Source organism: Vidua chalybeata, chromosome 3 (genome assembly GCF_026979565.1).
Source record: "Vidua chalybeata isolate OUT-0048 chromosome 3, bVidCha1 merged haplotype, whole genome shotgun sequence".
In the NCBI taxonomy this organism is placed as follows: domain Eukaryota; kingdom Metazoa; phylum Chordata; class Aves; order Passeriformes; family Viduidae; genus Vidua; species Vidua chalybeata.
Window position 1 is genome coordinate 98,001,651 of NC_071532.1, and position 21,479 is coordinate 98,023,129.

Sequence of the window (21,479 nt, forward strand, 5' to 3'; positions counted from 1 at the left end):
GACCTCTGAGAGACACCACCCATCACAGGTCTCCACTAGGACATTGAGCCACTGACCTCAACTCTTTAACCCCATTAATACTGAAACAGAGACCTGATCTTTGGAAATCTGCAAAAAGTCTTCAGGTATTGCTTTATAATTAAAAAGATAAAAGCAAAATCAAACAAACTAAAATAAGCCATTATAGCTTCAGATACAGAAACCAGGCAAATAAATAACATGGCTAGAAACACTTTTACAAAAGCAAATTCAGATTTTTTTAAGCTAATAGACTTAAGTAGTTAAATAGCTTTTCTTAAAGAAAAAACACCCTCAGAACAGAAATGTTCCTTGTACTTAGAAAACAGCCTATTTCATAGAGCAGCCAGCTGCATGCTCTTACCACAAAGACTAATGGCATTCCAGGCTGCATTAGGCAAAGCATTGCCAGCAGGTCATGTGTGGTGACCCATCTTCTCTATTGGGCACTGGGTGAGGCCACAAGGAATGTTGGGTCCAGTGCTGTGTTTTCCAAAACAAGGGAGGGATGGACATACCAGAGAGAATCCAATAAAGGGCCTCTAAGACAAGGGACTGGAGCATTCATCTTATACAGAGAGGCTGAGAGAGCTGGGAGTGTTCAGCCTGGAGAAGGCTCGGGGAGATCTCACCAATGTGTGTAAATACCTGAAGGGAGGCTACACAGAGGATGGAGCCAGGCTCTTTTCCATGGTGCCCAGTGACAGAAGTGTGCCCAGAGGCAACATGCACAAATTCAAACACAGAGGGTGCTCTCAGAACAGTGGGAAGCACTGGCAGAAGTTCCCCAGGGCATAGCGAACTCTCCTTCCTTAGAGATACTCAAAAGCCATCTGGACGTAGTTTTGGACAACTGGGTCTAGGTTGCCCTGCTTGAACAGGAGGGTGATCTCTGGGAGGTTCCTTCCAACTTCAACTGATCTCAAATTCCACAAAGATTTTTAGGCTGTTACAATTAATACAAGAGCTTATCTCAGAAAATGCACATCAGAAAACCAGGACTTGCTCCCATATGAGTCAATGCCAGAACCCCAAGCTCAGAACTTTGCCATTAGAAAATAAGATGCTGACAGAGCAGACTAAGCAACCAGTTGCTGCAGGGGAAGGCTCACTGCTGAGCCTTTAACAAGAACTGTCTGGCTGAACTGAGGCTACCATCCATTTTCTCCCTCTGCTTCCTGAGAGCTCTTGGCATCTAAAGCATCCACCAACCAGCATCCATCTGGCAGGAGTCCTATTCTGGAATCCCTCAGGCTCTCAGAGATAGGGTATTCTGAACTTCTCTGGCAAAATGAATCAATATTTCCATTTGCAGAAGATTCCCTTTAACAGAGAATTAACTGAGCACACTGACAGTTCAAGGATCGTCTGCTGAAGTTACCCAATGACAATGTCTGATTACTCAAGTAAAAGAAAACAGGTCAGGACAACCATAAATACACAAAGTCTGTAATTAAAGTACCAGTTATTCTGTTTGGGTTGTTTGGTCTCCTCTTTCCCACTTCATCTTCTCTCAACGGCATCATGAACCACAGTTTGTGTGACCTGTTAATCACTACCTACTACAGTTCTTAACACACAGAGGCAGACAGGAACAGAGCAAGAATTTTCACAGCCAAGGAGAAGAAAGGAAAGTAACTTAAACCAGGTTGTTCAGACATCTGCTCGGTGACTTGACCAAATGCCATTTTAAACATATGTCATCGCTGTACGTGCCCTTTGGCATGAAAACCGAGGCAGTGTATCCAGAACAAACTGGACAGTGTCACAGTGCTCCTATGTTTTTGCAGAAGATGGAGAGAAACCACAACTAAGAAACAGAAGCTATTTTCTGATTGATCATATATTTTCACTCCAAGTATGAGAGACTAAGGAAAGAAAATCCAATATGTGATTATGAAACACTGGAGAATACACTATGGACAAATAATGGCTTCATTTCACAATGAAAACAAGCACACAGCAGGTCATTACCATCCTGATAATATACTTTAAACAAATTCCTCTCAGTACTGACCTGAAGAATAAGTTTACAAGAATTATATTGAATAATGGATGTTCTTACATCAGTTGACAGCTACAGCAGAAGATTTAAAATATTAAGAATGATTTTATTTCTTCATTGATTCTGCTCATAAACACAAAGTGGTGATGCTTGTAAGGAACTGGTGTATTAGCAAACACTGGCATTGCTTCTAACATTGCCCATTGTACTAATTTCAGAAAGCATCACTTACCTAATTTCATAATTATTAACTGCTAAAATAGATGGGATTTACTACTTCCAGCAAAAGGATTTCTTCTACCATAAGAATTGGACAGGGACTGCATCTGCTCTTTGTGTGTTTGAGTTTATATTGTACTTTGTATTTCAATTCTCATATGTAAGAGGATGATGTTTAAGAGCAGAAATCATTTAATATTCCTGAGGTAACTGCACTTCTGCACTGCAAAGGGAATACTTTTTCAGGATCTTTTAAAAATGCACTGAGTAGTTATATGAGTAGCAAAACATAGCTGGCACAACAAACCAAACATTCTGCTTCTAGATGTCTTAGGCTCCTTTATTTAGACCTTCTTTCTATTTATACAGGTTGTGTCACATATACTAATTGCACAAACAGAAGTATAAAAAAACACCAGAGAAACTAACCAGCCTCCAAAGCCACATACTTTACATCAAACCAACATCAGAATAAAGCTTTATTTTAACACTTTTCAGAAGCTACCCATTAATCAATTTTTGTTCTCACATCCGAAAGCCTCAGCTTTTTCAGTGTGAAGATACCCTATCTGGACACAGATGTTGACATTCAGACATTTATATAAAACACAGCAAAAGCTGTTATTCTGCTCTCCAGCAGCTAGGATTGATGAAGCCATTGGCTTCTGACAGCAGCTCTGATAGAAGCTTGGTAGTAAGGCTCTCACTCCATTCTGGAAAGATACCACAGGTACAGTAATAGAATATACCACATCATGGTCACATAGACTAAATTTTAATTTTATCACATGAAATGGTAAGAACTTACTGTGGAGACAACTCTTAAGTAATCACAATCACACTGCTTACATGGATTTCTGAAGGAAACCTTTAGCAAACCTACTGCAGTCAGGACAACTAAAAACGAACACCACCAGGACTATAGGTTCATACGAATGTCCTCTCTCTGCAGAAGAATGTGCCTACAGCATGTACCAGTCAGCTTTTCAGAACAGCATGGTCATGCAGAGAAAGAGACCCAGAGGAGCCTGGACTCTTGTTTCATTACAACTGGAGAGAAGTGGATACTGCTGATTAATGAGACCTCCTTCCATCTTGCAGGGGAAAAAAATGATAGGTCTATAGGTTTTTCTTTTGTTATAACACATTTACCAAGTTTTAGCTGACACCTGTATACCTCATGTAGGGAAATGGTAAAATCTTACTATTTAATTTCACTGTATGCATACCACTTCATTTATACCTCACAAGATACCCTTAAAGCATTCAAGAGATTAATATTATTTGAAGAAAAAAAGCTTCTTACAGAAACAATAACACCTACCACTAAAAAGAAGCACTCAGTATCAAAGCCAGAAGACAGTGATTAGGCACATAGGTGATGACACAGCATCTATGAAACATGGTGGACACAATGGTGGACCTCAATGAGCTGAAAAGCTTGACACTTATTAATAAAGAGCTTCCAGGATATAGGATTTAAAACAGACACACCTAGAAAGAGCAGAATACCAAGAAAAACAAAGCTACCCAGGTGACTCTTGTTTAAAATGGTGCATTACTTGTATGCATTGTGCATTTCCATGTGGTATCATCTATTAATAGAACAGATTATTCACTCTAAGTAATCATACACCAAATTACCCAGAGCTTCCTTTTGCAAGCCTACTGACTTCACAGTTCCTGTTGTGCCTGTGATGAGTAATGACTGCAAGAACTTCTTAGCATTTTGCTATACTATTTTTTATTTCAGTATTATCCAGTTTTGAAGATTAACTCCATGCTACATTGTCTAAGGTACTTGCATCTTCTTACCCGATGTAAACACACAACAAACCTGTTAAACACACAACAAACTTGTTGAAGTATCACATACCTAAAATTTCCCAGAAAATAGAACACTGAAAGCTCAAATTTAAGATAGGTACTGTAAATTGTACAGTAAATTTAAACTGTACTGTGATTTCTATCTTCTATTTACCCATTTCTCTTCCAACATAATTCAATGCAACTTTTAAATAGAAAGTTTGAAATTTACTGTTCTAAAGCACTAAACTTCTCAATTAAAAATTATTTCATGTGTTTTGCCCTCCCCCCTCTTTTTATTATTGATGCTACCTCTTACAAAAAAGGAAAGACTGACATGCTACTACTTGTTGCCTAACATGGTCTCCTCCTATCGAATTAACTGTCTCAAGTATAGCTGGTTTATTTCACTTTAAGTTGAAATGAGCCTGATCAATTTAAGTTAATAATACCAAATCTGGACAATTATTGGGTGAGGGAAAATTAAAGCATAAAAAGCTTTTGTGCAAATTCAGATCAGATGGGGAAACTAAGCTGCATGAAGTCACCTCAAATAAATTTTAAGCTATAATAAATATTGAAGCAAGACACCAAAATGAAATGACTAGCATGCTTATGACAACTGGAACTATTCAGATCATGACAGTACTAAGGAAGAGTTGGGTTTCACAGAGCAACCTCCTCTAGTTGATCCTGCTTTGAACAGGCAGGGTGGGAGTCAGAAACACTTCCCTCCACAGCTATTCTATGATTCTGTGATCTTATCTTTAACTTCCAGTAAAGACATTTGATCTGCAAAACTGATCAGCTTTAAAAGCTATATGAAACTTAACACCTTTAATTGAGACACTAGATTTTAAAATTAAGATGTTTGTGTTTCTTAAATATCAATGCTTTCTATTTACATCCACTCTCTCTTATAGGGAAAAAAATCCACAAACAGAATTTTTACGGTTTGCAATACATTGGTATCAAGGGTCATCATCTTTTAGCTCCAACTCAGACACTGCATACAACATCACCTGCAGTTCTGCAGGCAAAACTGACTTGCCTAACTTACAGCCAGCAGTTTCATTAAGAACAATGAAATTATTTGCTGAGCTTGTCGTAATTAGTCAAGTGAAATTTGTCTCAAATGCAAGAAATTTCACCAAAGAATCAAAAAGCATGGATAATTATGCTCTTAGAGAAGAAAATTTACTGTAATATATGGTACCCTTGCACATAATCTCTTCATCCCAAACACTACTGTCTCAATTCAGTCAATGTCATGCAACCAGAATTTTTAATCAACTCTTATTAGTGGCTGTCTTTGCCAGGAGCTGAAGAAGAACATAGCTTTCACTGAACTCTTCTAGGTACAATTTATTCTGCCACTTCATTTTGTAGGGAGCCTGATTTATTTGACATCAATAGTTTGTTGAGGTAATAAACCATGCAGGAATGATACCATGACTCAGAGCTCATTTGCTAACAGTCAAGTTGTTTGGCAGCATGACAGACAGAGTAATGTGCCTTGAAGAAGTATCTGTATAGATGCCACAGAGATTACCAAACAAATACAGAGCCCCAAAACACAACTTTATCAACTTGTTTTGATTGATTGATTGTGCTCAGCTTCACTTTGAGCACAAATATTTAAAAAAAAAAATCTATATGCAAGCCAAAAAGCTACTCCATCCCAACAGATTTCCAACACACCCAGGCAATTTTACACTACCGCTTCCTTCCAAGATAGGGCTGTCCTCCACATGCTCTCAGAAACCACACAGTGTAGGAAACAAGGGAACCCTCCTTCAGGTAAATATCAATACTCAATGAGCTATAGCTACTTCCTACAACAGAAGTCCAAATTTTTTTTCACCTGAGTTTGCAAGAGTGATAGAAGAGGTTTTGTATGCTAATGGTGCTACTTAAAAACCCTGTTCTTCTGAGAACTCTGTTCTTTTGCGTAACATCAGCAATCAAGCAAAAAATGAAATAAAACTTTAAAAAGGAAGTAGGGATTTAAGAAAAAGACTGACTTAGACTCTTCTCTCTGTAAAGACAAAGCATATAACCAGATTTTTTCCTAGTTGCATTAAGGCAGCATTTGTCTTTTTTGTACCAAACCAACTGAGAAGGCTACAACACTTTAAAAATGCCCATGAATTATCTTTTTCAGCCTCTCTACTTAAGCACCCACCTTTACAAACCTGCAGGTACTAGATGATTCCTATCCTTCTTTCTCCCTATACCTCTATAAGCACACACATACACCTCCCCCAAGATTAAATAAGTGTATTTAATCTTTATTTAAAAGTATAGCAAAAAGTGATAGGCACTACAGGTAAGGAAATTGTAGTTCTCTTTTCACTCCATTCCTGTCATTACAAAATGCATGCTCATTAAAGGCCTTTACATTTAAACATCCCTATTTTAGGAAGGATAATATATCAAGTTATTTTTCAACTTATACATTCATTGTTTGAAGTCATGCATTGAGTTCTATTCAGGCTCAGCCTGGAGTGTTACAGGAAGTTATCAAACTCGATGAACTTGTAATAGCTACTTAGAGCAAATACTTTTAGAAGAAATTCAGAAGGATTACTAGGAAACTCCTTCACAGCTGTTAACTTCAACAAGTGTTTATTTTTCAAGTAATTGAAGATAGACAATTTACAATCCATTTACATGGTTATTTTTGTAACCATCAAATCTCCAGCATACAGAAAATCGCTGCCTGGTGCTAGTCTGTTTCCATTCACAATCTTCAGAATACAGGTCTGATTTCTAGGTAAGCATCAGAAAAATCACGACATTCAGCATTATTAAATATCTGGCTGACAAATTAAGTGCCACAATTAACATGCCAAGGGCATTAGTTTACTCAGATGATCAATACTGATTTGGCTCTAATCTGAGATTTTTAAGATAAAACAATCAAATCTCCACCACACCATCTTTGCTACGTCTCCCATTATTTGTCAACCCCACAGTAAGGAGTGAAGGCAAAGAGGAGCCTTCCCCTCAGTCCTGGCTCCAGCTTGGAGCATAAGGGAACTTATTGAAGACTAACATTCCAAAATTCCAAGAAAGGTATGACCAGGAAGCACGTTCACAGATACCAGACAGTTACAACCAAAGTTTGTTTACTCAAATTCAAATATCTCTTTACATTAGCATGTTCAAACAGCTCACATACATGGGCACAGGAACAGTACGAAGAACTCTATGTCCATCAAAACAAACAGAACCACAGAATAGCAGACACAACAGCTACCATGAAAGGTAAAGTGCTTTGGAGAATGCAAAAATTTATCAAAAACCTCTCCTTGCTTCAGAGGGTAAGGAAGCCTGTATAACCAGTGCACAGCAACTGAACTGATAGTGTTTTAAAAAATTTAGTTGTCTCTTACTTGTTTAAGCAGTTTTTAGAGAGGCTGGGGACCCTGAGGAGCTATGTTAGCAGGTAGGGAAAACAGCAAGGAGAGAAATAATGGTTTTCCTATCTATACACTCAAGAAATCTGCAGGACAGCCAGCAGGGCAGGGAAAAGAAGGAAACTTAGGTCAGTGAATATATGTAGATAATAGACAAATATGTTTTCTATACAACATAAGTGCTTTTCCAATACAAAATCCACTTGAATCCATATTTACATCACATATAGGTATTTCAAGTTTGACTCCAAGGTTAAGATGCTCATTGAACAATGCAGGAAACCTCTAAATAGGACTGCCAGCCAATGGGTCCCTCTACAATACAAAAATTAAATCCCAAACCTGGGGCTATGCAGGTATATACAAGCACTAAGATTAGTTGTACTCACATCCCCCACTAAAACATTGACACTCTCCAGTCCTGAGGCCAGCTGGTACCAACTGCACTCTGCTGTACAGTACTTAACCTTCAATCTCCCCTGGGCTCCATGAGACACATCCATGGCCCGAAGACAAACTTAGGTGGGGAGAGGAGTAATTCACTTTGGTTTCTATTCAGACTGCCAAACACAAAGTTGTAAGTGGCATTTTACTGACAGAAAATTAAGTGTACCTGGTGCATTCCTTAGGTACAGACATCACCACTTCTGGGATACTCCAGCAGTGGAGGGAGCAAACATTCTGTAGTCTTGTATCAACTACATCCTGTATCAACTACTAGAAGTGACTCCTGGAGCTTCCCATACAGCATCCACACATTGTCCACAATTTAAAGTAACAAACGACTCTTACTTTTTTTTCTTCTACTGAAAGAAGAGTTTTCTAGCTTTATCCAATGTCAGAATAATTCATACGGTGACAAAGCAATATAAGCTCTGTAATCAAATCTAGGTTTCCCTCCCAGCTGTGCAGTAACACAGCTGTGTATAACACAGCCAACATCTCAGCAGATCAGGCCATGCAGTTAAACCAGCTGGTATGAATTAGGAGGATCAGGAATTAGTGTTCCCTTGCCACAGTGCAGGAAATCTGCCTACCTGTCTCACACTATTAGGAATGTAAACCACTGCTGGATTTCTATTTTTGAGAAGCCTATGTACCTTGTTATAGTAAAGACCAAAGTGCTCCTGACTGGCACCTCCCTTTGCTGCATTTAACCACATTAATAATTTCTTTTAGAATATTAAGTAACATAAGTTCTAGCTTATACTGTTGAATGTCTAAAGAGAAATTTAAATGAACAAGTTGCTTTACAACAACCAGTAATCAAGGAAGCTGTTTGTCTATAAACCAGCTATCCAACCAAATGAGGTTCTCTCACATCCATAGTAGTCTGAATACATGAGGCTTTGAAGAAAATCTTGAACATAAGAGACTAATATGGGATATTTTAAAAGGCAATAAAATTACATTCACTATCACAGGACAATTCAGCAGAGTATTCTAACAGGTAGGATCATGAACTAAGGCTGCCCTGGCTTTGTGCTTTCTGTGTAAAGCAATTTTCCTCTTTTTTTTCTAACAGCATTTTTCTCACAGGCTCACATACTTCAGGAACCTATTCAAGCAAGGATTTGCTATTTTACTAAATAAAATAAACATTTATGCAGGAATTAACACAGTGGGAATCTAACTTGTTTCTGATCTCTAGGCTACTGGAATAGTAAAACATATGCATACAGTAATAAATGTCTTCCCTGCTTTTAAGAAGGACTGAAAAAGAGAAACAAGTGTTTTTCTATATGGTTTCAGACACTGCTAATATAATCAAGCATTCAAACTTAAAATAATGCCATGTGTGTTTTATAAATGTATTCTTAACCTAAGACAGCAGTCATATTGATATAAAAAAAAAAAGGAATTATAAGCACTTAGTTCCTAGAGAAATGTCTCACACAAATTGTCTTCTGTTCAGACATCTTCCATCTACTAGCACTGGCTGTTTTCAAATTACATTTGTCAACACCCAGAAATACTTAAGATTAAGCAATATTAAAAAATAAGAATATGTAAACACAAAATATGTCTCAGCAGGCTATTATTTTAATGAGCTTTAAATATTTCAAAAAGCTGGCAAAAATTCTCAAATAAGCCATCTTCTCACCTGAAAATAAAACCATGGTTAGAGAATTCAAATATGAAATGTTATGATACAACTAGAATTATGGTATATATGCACAATTAGAAAAAAAACTCTCAACAGCAGCATTTTTGTAAAGGCAAAATAAAATAAATTTTAGAATGGAAACTTACTTGTGCATATTTTCCACTCCTATTATGATCATGATATAGTAGGAAATTCCACTTTGTATAACAAAATGTAAGGCATACCTAGGGGGGGAAAAAAAAGTAAACCCTCATAGCATTTTCTTTAATGACAGTCAACTGCATGCATTTATTGTGAAATTAAAGAGGTTCAAAGTTTAAAGCCATCACAGCTCCCAAAGAAAACCCCCCTTTTATTCTAATTAGGTTTTCTGCTACCCTTCCTTCTGCTGAGAACTTCTCCCTTTAGCATAGCACAGAGAGCAGTAATGAACAAAAACTAGACACCTAGCTAGAATGCTCCAGCTCAATTGAGGATATTGCAAATGTTGCCAACTCTTAAAATACAAAGAATATGTCTTCTAATACTTCCATTTGGCATTATTTCCTGAGTAAATAACTGTAAACAACATGAAAGTTTTGTGGTTTAATTTCCATATTCATCTTTCTACCCATTTACAGCAATAGATATTTCAGATAAGGCTAACAATTTCTTAGTATCCACAATATTGTAAGATTTCCCACTCAACAGAAACAGTGACTGTGTCCAGGCAGTCTCTTTGTCCCAGGTTGTCAGGAACTTTTAAAGGGATGGTGGTGATGGTCACAAAAAACACACACACACAAAAAAAAGCTCTACACATCAACAAGCCACAGATCTATTTCACAAAGGTGCTCTAAGCTCCTCGTTTGTTTTCCACAGCTTACCACCACAGCCATCCCAACACCATTGCTTTGGGGATTTGCTTTGGCCTTTGAAGGAATTATACTTCAGTAAGCTGTAGAGCACTGCTATCAAAGCAATGCCAGTGAATGGGAAAAGAGCTGATCTTCAGTAACTTGATTTTTCTTTCATTCTGGTACCTTAAGTGCCTCAGTACCACACTTACATATGCTCAAGTGACACAACTCATTTAATTTGGGAATTTTGTTTTCCCATAAAAAGAAGTCTAAAAAGCAGCTATTATTTTGCTACAGTGATGCTGTTTTGTTTCAGCTTATCACCAACAATTTCCTAATTCCCCATCTCCTCAACTCACAAGGAAATGACTTCAAATATTTTCAACAAGAAAACCAGTTCTATCCAACTAAAATTCTTCATCCTACACATGAGAAACTGAGGCAAAACAAGTCACTTGGACATGAATTAACCCTGAAAAATCTTGACTTTTTACAGAAGAGCCAATCTGTACATGCTCCCATGCTTCACTCCTAGTTAGTCTCATTTAGGATAGGACTACCTAAAATTCAAGTGTGCATTTTAATATAGTAATTGTCAATTTAAAAAATATTTCCTTGCCTTTCTTATCTGCCAAGTATTAGCAATATTGTATATAGCAAAGACAGGCATTAGTAAAATGACAAAAATTAAGAGGCTTGTTCTTATACAGAGAAAGGAGACTAAGATATCAAAGCCTAAGAGAGTGTGGATTGACAAGGAGTACCATACCAGAATTATAGTCACTGAAAACATTTCTTTCAGGGCTGTTAACAATAGCAATATGTTCTTTGATTCAAACATTCAAAGGGATATATTGAGATACTACAGAGAATAGTGATTTTTAACTAAATACAAAGGGTACATATTCTGGGCCTTTTATGCTATTTGCTATTGTGCCAAAGGAATTAGTGCTTCTCTTCCTTTCCTCCACCACCATCACAAGTATTACAAAAGTGACTGAAAACTAAAGCACTTGAAAATGACAACATAACCACTACTAAATGCCCTTAAAAGGGTGCAGATTACAAACTACTTCCCACATTTAAGTTGGCATGCTCTTATCTAAAAGTTTGTACATTTACTAGTAACACCATGTAAGGAAACAGTAACAGTTTCCTTCTTGTTACATATGTTTATAAGACATGTTATAGCAGTATCCAAGAGTCACTGAAGATGTATCAGGGCCTTGCAACCTGCATGCATACTTGATTTCTTGAAAAGGGGGAACCAAAAAAACCAAAACCATCAAAAAACCTGCTTATATAACATGTACTTAACCAAAAGGAAAAAGCATTGGCAGAAGTACCAATTTTTAAAGAATGTGTCCTTTCAACATCTCAAATTATGTTCTTTTCATCATTTTTAAGTAGTTTTTAGCTCCATAACTGCAAAATAGCAGTTATGGAGCTAAATATAACAGATTCAAATATGATCCAAAGCAATCTAGAATAATGTGGATTTCTACTATAGCAGAAAACTTTTTTTTTTTCTCCAGGGCATATTGCCGGTAAGAAGTTTCCACAAAATTTTATTTATGTCTGTTGGGAGCAGAGGTTGTTTCTTTCCAAAATCTCCCATACCCAAAATTCATATATGAATCTATTACTAGCCCTTTCTAATTACAAGTTACAATTAATGATTTCTGCTTCTCTAAAGCAATGGAAACAGAACGTGCTTCTAATCTTACACAGCCCTCAAAAAAATCCTCACATAGTACCTCCTATCTCCCACGTCTTCCTCTTTGTCTGTGGTGCTAAGACTGGAAGCCTTTGAGATCAGATCGTTCTCTCAAAGCAGAATACCATGGCCACACATTTAAGATATGGACTGGCGTACTAGAGTTTTATATAAAAGTAAATCATGCATGTAAATCTAAAGAATTAAGGCTACTGATTTCCTTTCCTAAAATTTAAAAACAATATGTATCAATTAATGTTAGGAGATCTCTGCAACATGCCAACGTAGAGGCCAACACACTCTGCATGTGTAGAGACAGACACATGCACACACTGTGTGCAGCTTCCTACCTGCACAACAGCTTGATTAATTCCCCCTAGTTCAGTAATACAATAAATGCAATAAAATGAAACTGGCACTCACACCATCTTGGGAAGATGTGAACCATTTAGTAAGCTATTTTTTGAAGAAAAAATATTCAAGAAACTAAATGTATACCCTTTTCTAACTTTAGTAACATTCTCTCTCGCTACACTGTGAAAAGATCAAGATATGAAAACAGCAGTCACACAAAATATGTTTGAAAAACAATCACATCTTCCCTCCCAATCATTAAAAAAAAAAAAAAAAAAAAGCCATGAAACAGTCTGAAGTCAAAGCCAGCTCTTTTCCAGGTGTTTTACACTACTACGAGTTTCACTAGATATACTTTACAGTTCCAGCAACTCTTCCTAAAAAAAGTCACATTATATTCAATATTCAGAAAAAGAGACTGAGTTATCTCACGCCATGAGTATTTATGGGGAATTATCCTAGTCACCACATCTGTGCTGTCCCTCAAGAGAATACTGCTCCAGCAAGTTTACAGAAAAAAAAAGCTGTGGAAGTTAAACAAAGTGCACCTGCTCCATCCTCCCAAAACCACAGGCAGCCAGTATGGTAGTTACAAGTTTGCAAATAGATGATCTTTCAAAATTTATGCACCTCATCAGAATATTTAAGCTGAATTCTGTACATTTGCAGCAGCTAAAAACCCCAAGAGAATCAGGCAATAATGTTTTTCATAACACAAAAATAAAAATTTACAAGTTCCTGAGAAATGAATTTAAGTGCAACTTACCATCCAAAACAAAAAAGTGCAAGATAAAGGCCCAAGAGTGTTGCAACAACATGTCTTATAAATGGGCTAGTTTTGCTTGAATGAAGGTATGTTCGAAACCAAATAGCCGCAAGCAAGGCAAACAGTTGGCACACTACAAAGTTGACCTGCATAAAAAAAAAGAAAAGAAAGAAGAACTCACACAAGTGTGTATTAAAAATTAACAGAAATATCTACACATTTTTAGCAATTTGCAGAACCTGTAGCTTTGCCACGGCTTTTACCACAGCATGTCTAATAGCTTCTCCCATGAGTCCCTCCCTGGGCAAAGCACAAACCAGTGCTCCCCCGAGCAGCTCAGAGGAAAAGATGCATTGAACACATGAGGCACTATGTGCATAAATCAAGAAATGAAAATGACGTCTTTTGCTGTAGATTTTCTGAATACCAAACCATTATCAACCATAAAATCACCTCTACTCTCCCAGTAATGTGAATTTCTGAGCTGCAGTTTTATTTGTTTTTTTAAGTGAGCAGGACTTGAAGCTACAGATCACTTCCAAAAATCACTGACAAATCACTTCAGTAGCCTGTGCAGAAGCAGGGCTCAATGAAGTGCATTTCAGTGCTGTGTAATCAGATAAACAGCTTGGTTGCACACTGCCTTTTCTTTTTGTACATTCAAGTAGGATAGTTTCAGAAATTCTTCCTCCCTCCAGGCCGTTTATTCTAGAAGAGAGAAAATTTCTTGTATATTAAATATTTAAAGACGTTAGGGCACTGAAAGCAAAAGCGGAATTTAATAAAACTAAATCAGTGAGTAAAAAGAATTGTTCTGATTATGGCCTGAAAAAAATGTAACAGTAAGGGCACACACAATAAAGAAAGAAATTCCTCAAATACAGCAACCACTACCAAAAGTAGTAGTTAAACTACAAAAAGCTGGATAAATTACTTCATTTAGAAAGTAACATTTCTCACTTCATAGATTTTATTTTTTACTCACATAGAAAACTGCCTAACAATTTTCCATGTCTAATAGTAGCACTCCAAGTCATCACAGGCAACAGCTTGGGAACTACTGCTTCAGGTCCTAAGCATCTCAATAAAAGAAACTTGTACATCCTGCATGCTTCATTGGTCCTCTGCACTACAGTGTTTTAGACTGTTTGATGGCACTTAGCTGAAATACATACTTAATCTTAACATCACAGGGTACAATGACAAGACTATTTTTATGTTCCAGACACAAGCCGAATATTGATGTTTGCAGCAACACAGCTCACACTTGCAGTGGCATAATTCAGCTTGTCCATTCCTTTATCATTTTTCAACCAAGTTTCAGGCCATAATAGGTAAGGGTCAGAGTATGCAAACATGGTCATTTTTAAAGTAGCAATTAAAACAACAACTACAGAACTCTCATTCTTGTAACAACTGAACCACTCCAAAACCTGTAACACCAAGTTAATGCTTTAAGTGCTAGCAGGGAAAGAGACTCAAAAGGGAGGGCTGTGTTTTTTAATAGGCGCAGTTCCCTACATTTAACTGTTTGTTAAACTGTCACATACACTTTTCCATCCATTCTCTTATTATCACATTTCTATTATGCTTTTAACAGTATTTGAAAAATCCTAAATAAACGAGGAGATCTTCTTTCAGGGCATAACTTGACCTGTTTTCTCTTCTTTATAAGCAATGATGCAAATGAAACAGAGAGAAGATTATTACTCAACATGATTCTATGGATTTAGTGGAAAAGTTTCATACAAAAGAGTCAAGTGAACCACTGAAAGGGAAACAAACTGATAATGTTTTAGAAAAAAGGGTAAGGAAAAAAAATTTTTAAAAATTATTATTAATTCAGTATCAACATTTGTATGCATACTTGTTACAGAAACTATGCTATGCAACCCACAAAGCATATTTCTGATCCAAAGAACTCACATCCTCAACAGCCTAGAAGGGGAAGGGAGACAGATAAGGTTGCACATTCACAGATATGTAGTGAAGTTGAGTTAAAGAGACGGAGGGAAGAAATGAGCATTAATACCTGTCCTGAAATGGACACACTAGCTGGTTTTAATGTCTGAATTCCCAGACATTAGTGCTTTGACTGCAATATAGATAATTTACCAACTGGTATCACACAGTGTCCTTCTTTTTCAGATTACCACTAAAAGCAAGCTAGCATGACCCAGGGAAAAAGAAAAGTCATCATCTGGCTCCTACCACTACTATGAAAAGGGTAGAAGTGCTTGGCATTTCTGGCCTGTATCATCAACTCTATAGGAGCAGACACTAACAAAACAACAAACCTTGAATCTCATGATTCAGGATGAGCCTACAGGTTTAGGAATGAGCAAAATCCTCACTCAAAACATAAAAAGCAAACCTGAGAAAGGATTCAGCATGTAGAGAGTGAAAAAGGGGTACCTTTCTTGGGCACTTGCTCTTTGTTTAGCTACTTACTCTAATGATCAAATCTGTATCTGAAAAACAGTATCCATTAATTAAAAAACAAACAAACAAAACCCCATTAAAAAAAAAATCAACCACAAAAACCAAACCAGAACACCTTCCCCAAGAAGAATATTTTGAGAACAGCAATAAAACGCAGGATAACATACCTTAAGATCAACCCCACAAGCCAACTTCCAGGGATGCAAATTTATCATGTCAGTTTTTCAAGCACAAAACTAAGTGACCCAAGCAACACAAACCTTTTCCAAAAGCCTTCCTCACAAATGAGTCCAAAACTGCCAGTGGGTATTTTTAATGTGCTCTTCCTAAAAAGGGCACAAACATATACAATACTTGGAAATCTAAGGCATCACCACAATAGTCACACACCACCATGCATATCTTCTCTACTCTTACCAATCCTATTCTTATCCTTGTCTCAGTGCACCAAAATGCAGATTACAAAGCACCAAGAGCTCTGCAGAACTTGTAAAGCCCCAAAGCTTTAAATACATATCTGTAAAACCAAGCTATGTAGCAGTTAAGGTTTTAAAGCCATGCAACTTGAGTTTAACCTTTATATATACCTACTTCTTACTGTATTCGTTCTGCTGCTTTATTCTATTTTCTCCAGTAGTATTTCTGATTCATTCAGCAAATGGAGAGTTGCCCAGTTTTTGCCCTCATCCTGTGACCCATTAAATGCTTACCATCTGCATTCTACACTGAATAAAAAAACTTTACATTTTATGCAGCTCTTCCCATAACATGGTAAGACTATATACAACAAATGTAAACTTTGCAATAATTTCATAAGATCAGTATTCCTGTTCCAAAGGTGAATGAGCAGCACAAACATTATGAAAGCCCAAAGGGTAAAATAAATGCCCACTAACTTTGGTTGCTCAATTGCAGACACTCAGTGCCTAGTTTTTCAGTCAGTACTCTTAACAGAACTTTAACTGGAATTGTGTTTTGAAAATATAAATTCAGCTGCTATTCTGATTATCCAGCATGCCTATAAATCAGGCCCGAAGTATCTCAAAATGCAAGCAAAATTTAAAGTCATCACTACAACCTATTTTTTTTCCTATTTTTCTCCAGTTCACAAAAACCCTCTGGTTCACTAGTGATTTGCCTTCCAAATAAAGGAGCTCATATGGAAGAGTTTGTGAGCACTGCTGGGTAGTGTCAGAGTCACAGAGGTAATCATCACCTGACACTGATTCTGACTTTTGAGCATCTGCTATCATAGGTTATATATTCACTCGGTAAATATCTTGAATACTTGACTACTTACATTTTAAAAGAAAACACAGAATTTCTACAACAGAAATCAAAACTTAGCTGTGGCTTTCAGTCCACAGCACTCATTTCTACCATTTGTACTCACTTCCACATGGAAAGAAGTTTCATCCCTCACCAATACTACAGAAAGTAGAATGAGAAACAGACTCTGCGGGCTCCTAAATTCCACTGCATGCACTTCCAATTCCAGCAGTGAGATAATTCGTGCATCTCCACAGTGGCTTAGTTCAGATCAGAGGGGGCTCCTGAAGCCTCCCAGTTATCTGCACTTCATGTGCTTTGCAAGTGCTGTGCAATGGTGTCTGGATACACAAACCTGATTTCTTTTAAACTAAACTGAACTAGACTATCTGTTCCAAAGGTAAGTGAACATTTAGCCCATGAGCTAACCTAGGCAAAAGCAGTATTTCCCAAAATCATTACAGCACCCGTGTTGCATCCTCAATGCCAACCACTTCATCCCACAGAAACACTTTCTGTACTGCACTACTTGGTTTAGTAAACAATGCCAAAATTTAATCTTCAGCCTTTTCCTAACTCCATCTCCCATCTTAAGCCATGCTGAGCAGCGTAGAATTGACAGACAGCTTCATTGTATCCACACACAGAGAGATGAAGAACTTGCCTTCACATACACAGCTTGCCTTGAAAGGGTGACAAAAATTATCTGGCTGTCTAGGAGACAAAAGGAACAGACAGCAAATGAGCAGGAACAAGGGCAGAGGTGAACATCACCACCTTGAAAGCTTCCATGAAAACTGGGCACTCAACCAAGCAGTGATTTTGTTGGCAAATGTTATATATACAGACTTCAACAATTGGGAATGGTATACTTGTGTACCTTTTGAAAACTTATGCCAAGCTCTTATAATATTGTGAGTATGGGCAAAACAACTTTCTAAATACTTATGACTTGGTCAGATGTGAGCAGAACACCCACAAAGAACAAAGACAACACGTTCCCTAAAGCTGCATGATGCATTCTTCATACCTAATTGTAATGTGTCTCCATGAGGTCATAAAACCTGTTCCAATAAGCAGCTTCAATTTTACAGAAGAAATCTTAAAAAAACCTAACCAAGATCTATTTAAAGCTGAGATTTCATGGGGGAAAAAAATATCTTGCCATAGAATGGCAAGTTTCACCCTGAGCAGTTATAATTCAGCACATTTATAAGAAAACAGAATTTTTTATTCCTCCTCATGTACAGGATATCAACAGCTCAGCCAATTAGAATAACACCTCAAAATCTTAGAGAGAGAGCAATGTGTAATGGAAAGTTATGTGCACATAAGAATAAAAACCATACAACTATAATGTAAATTATCACCACTAGCTATTCAGAAATGAATGATGTGAGTGTGTGTTATACATACTAAGCTATTACAGATCCTGCTGTGTGTAGCCTAGCAATTTCAAAATTAAATCCACTATTTTGGTTCAAAACTAGTCATACCAGCACTGCAGTTCATAGGCACAACTCATGCCAAATGAAATAGTAAAACATGAACACAAATTCACAGTTTCAATATTTGGAGTAGCTATACAAAATATAAATCCATTATATCATTAACTGCATTAAGCTATCTACATAAGAAATTATCCATTTGCACGACCTCTGCAAAGGTCAACAGAAAGTATGTAATTTTTAAGGACATTTATTTTAGTATTTTAAAAGAATAAGATTTATGCCATGCTTTTGTAAAAACAAAGTTATTGCTAAGGAAAAAGTATTTTAGCAATCAATTCATAACATAAAGGGAAAAAAAAGAAAAATGTCACCATCACAAGGATTTTCATCATCAAGAGCAAATTCTAGCATAACACTGGATTTGAAGACCTAGAAGTCTCCAACTTCACAACAGAGACAGCACCTTAAATCAATCGTTAAAGAAATTTAAGTCCACATAGAAACTTTTCTTCTGTATTTCGTTTTATTCTTCTACAAAACTAATTTTAATACATGCAAATTTTATCTACTAGTTCAGATTTTAGGCTAAACGTCCTCTTCATATCAGCTATATTTTAATATCAAAAGCCAATAGCTGCAGTCAAGGCCTCCAGAATCCTGCTACTTCACAGCACAGAAGGCATTTGCCTCATTCAGAAAAGCAGCCAAAGCAGAGAGGGAATTTTATTGACACAGATAATTCCTAACTGGATGGCACAAGTTAATCATACAGGCCCACACTGTACAGCCTACTAATAATCCACTGAAAAGCAGCAACACAATGGTACAAAGTTTTGCTTACCAGCTATAGCAAGGTACTGAGAGACACCCAAAGACCAACACTCACAACAAAGTACTTCACAAGAGAAACAGTGGTTTAGCTGGTGAAGCACCAAAGATGACCCAAGAATGTTGCATTTTACTCTTTCTGCCAACAACCCACACAAACTCTTTTCAAGTTACCTTGTCTTGGTGTGCCTCTATTTTCTCATTTTTAACAAATTTTCTCTAATAAGAAGAAAAATAAGTATTCAAACCTTTAAAATGCAGTGAATGCCTGCGGCTTCAATACAACACTTCAGATAAATAAAAGCTGATGTGAGGGTTCTGTTTGGGGGGTTGTGTTTTTCTGTGGATTTTTGTCTGTTTGTTCTTTAGTGCATTTTTTCTAAGTTATTCCTGAAGAAAAATAAGAAGACACTTCTGTTCTTAGGCTGAATTAGGCTTTGAAAAAAAGATTACCCAGATAGAAGCAGAAGCACTGAAGCCTACCTGATCATGTGCAGAGCCTAAAATAACAAGTTTAAGATGCAAGATGCTTTACAGACAACAGTCAAGAACCTGTGGATACAGCAATTCTGCAGGTAAAGATTTAAGAGTACCCCTCTTAGCCACACCACAGTACATTTTCCCCCTGGAATTCAGTTTTTCTGAGGTGCAAGATAACAGCATTACTTGTCTCCCTCTGTAGTAATTTTGGCCCTCCATTCTACCACAGACAAAGTTATGACCTATGCTTCCTCCTGTATCTGACAGGGCCAGTGAGCAAGGTACACTACACAGCATGCCTCTTCTCCAGCCTTTTGCTCTTCTTTTCAGTATCTATGACTATTAGAGGAAAAAAGACTTTTTAGGAAAAGAAATAGAATATGAACTACAAAACCACTTTAAAATGAGTTCTTGCAAGAGCTAGGAGATCAAGGCAGAATAATGTACATACACCTTATGAAGACCTTAAAACCAAGGCTTTGATGTTTATTCTAAATCTGTAGGGCCACTTGAGCAGTAATGTTTTAAACACAAACCTTTTCAAGCATGATATTTATTGACACATACTTGTCAAAAATTGCCAAACTTTACCACAATTAATGAAGCATCAGTTGTGCCTTGTTCCTTAAACATCATTATTTTCTTGTTCCTGCTCCAAGTTAAGTCAACACTATTTTCCTTTCCCACAAAAACAATGAGCTGAGGAATGAAAAACATCTACAAGAGTTCACAAAAAGTTGGCTATAACATACAGGGGAGTTAATGTTTCTCCACAGCAACCAGACAGCAGTATTGGTGGATATTCTTCCATCCAATTTCTAACCTTCTTCAAGTAAAAAAACAACTTGTACAATTATCTAATAATTGCTTAATGCCAGACAGATAAGAACTGAAAAGTGAGAATGACTTATTTGAAACTAATGTCAATTTTCCAACTACTTCCTCAAAATTACTGCACTAATATTAAAGGGAAAAAAAAGGGAAATAACATTTTCCACAGTAAAGCTGAAAAAAGTAATTCCATTACAAGGCTCAAAATCAAACCACTTGGTAATTTTCTTCAATTTATTGGGAAATGTCAGGAAGACGAGTTCAGAGATACTGGCAAGCGTATTTGATAAAGATGACAGATACTTAAGAGTAGTTCAGAGAACGTGTCTTCTCTGAATGATAGGAAGAAACAAGATTCCTCTTTCAACTGAAAGCATCAAAGATCTTGCAAAAATGCTTTTGAATGTATTTTTTTATTCAATTAATACTCTGCCTTACATGATGAAAATATAACTAATTAACACTCCTGCTGTGAAATCTCAACCTGGCTTCACAGGTGAAACATGAAGAGATGGAGGAGAAGCAGCAGTGATTATTTTGAAATCAATTGTATTAAGGCACAATGTTCTTTGCAGCAAAGACTGTATTACTGAATGTTCATACAGTATCCACTGTGAAGGGACATTTATTCAGATGAAAACTCCAAGTACAGCCCTGTAATACCAGGCACTTCCTTGAAGTGCATGCTCTAAACCATTTGTGTTAGTCAACATCAACATCACTGGCAAACGTTTTTTAATATTGGACACATACACTTCATCTTCCCATTGATTTATTGGCAGATGAAAATACTTAACATAAGACCCTAAACATTTTCTTTCCAAGTTGGTTTTAGTCCAAAACATCAAATCCAGTTGTGACATAGGTTACTAATAGTATTTCTATTTCCAGTATCAACTCTTGGTTTCCAGTTTGCAATTTTTAA

The 21,479-nt window shown here is 36.9% G+C and overlaps 1 protein-coding gene across 5 annotated transcripts in view; it reads right to left on the bottom strand.

Annotated features, from left to right (window-relative positions):
- MBOAT2 (membrane bound O-acyltransferase domain containing 2) overlaps positions 1-21,479 on the bottom strand; it is an 83,864-nt gene that overhangs the window by 53,010 nt on the left and 9,375 nt on the right. For 2 of the 5 annotated variants that reach the window (XM_053937866.1, XM_053937869.1), the window contains exons 2-3: positions 13,254-13,399; positions 9,724-9,801 (exon numbers count right to left, since the gene is read on the bottom strand). The exons of 1 other annotated variant lie outside the window; for it this stretch is intronic. In XM_053937866.1, the coding sequence (XP_053793841.1) occupies positions 9,724-9,801; positions 13,254-13,399 (224 nt within the window). Of the gene's footprint in view, positions 1-9,723; positions 9,802-13,253; positions 13,400-17,844; positions 17,926-21,479 lie in introns of those variants that run through there. 2 more of the 5 variants (XM_053937868.1, XM_053937867.1) reach the window with 2 other exon arrangements.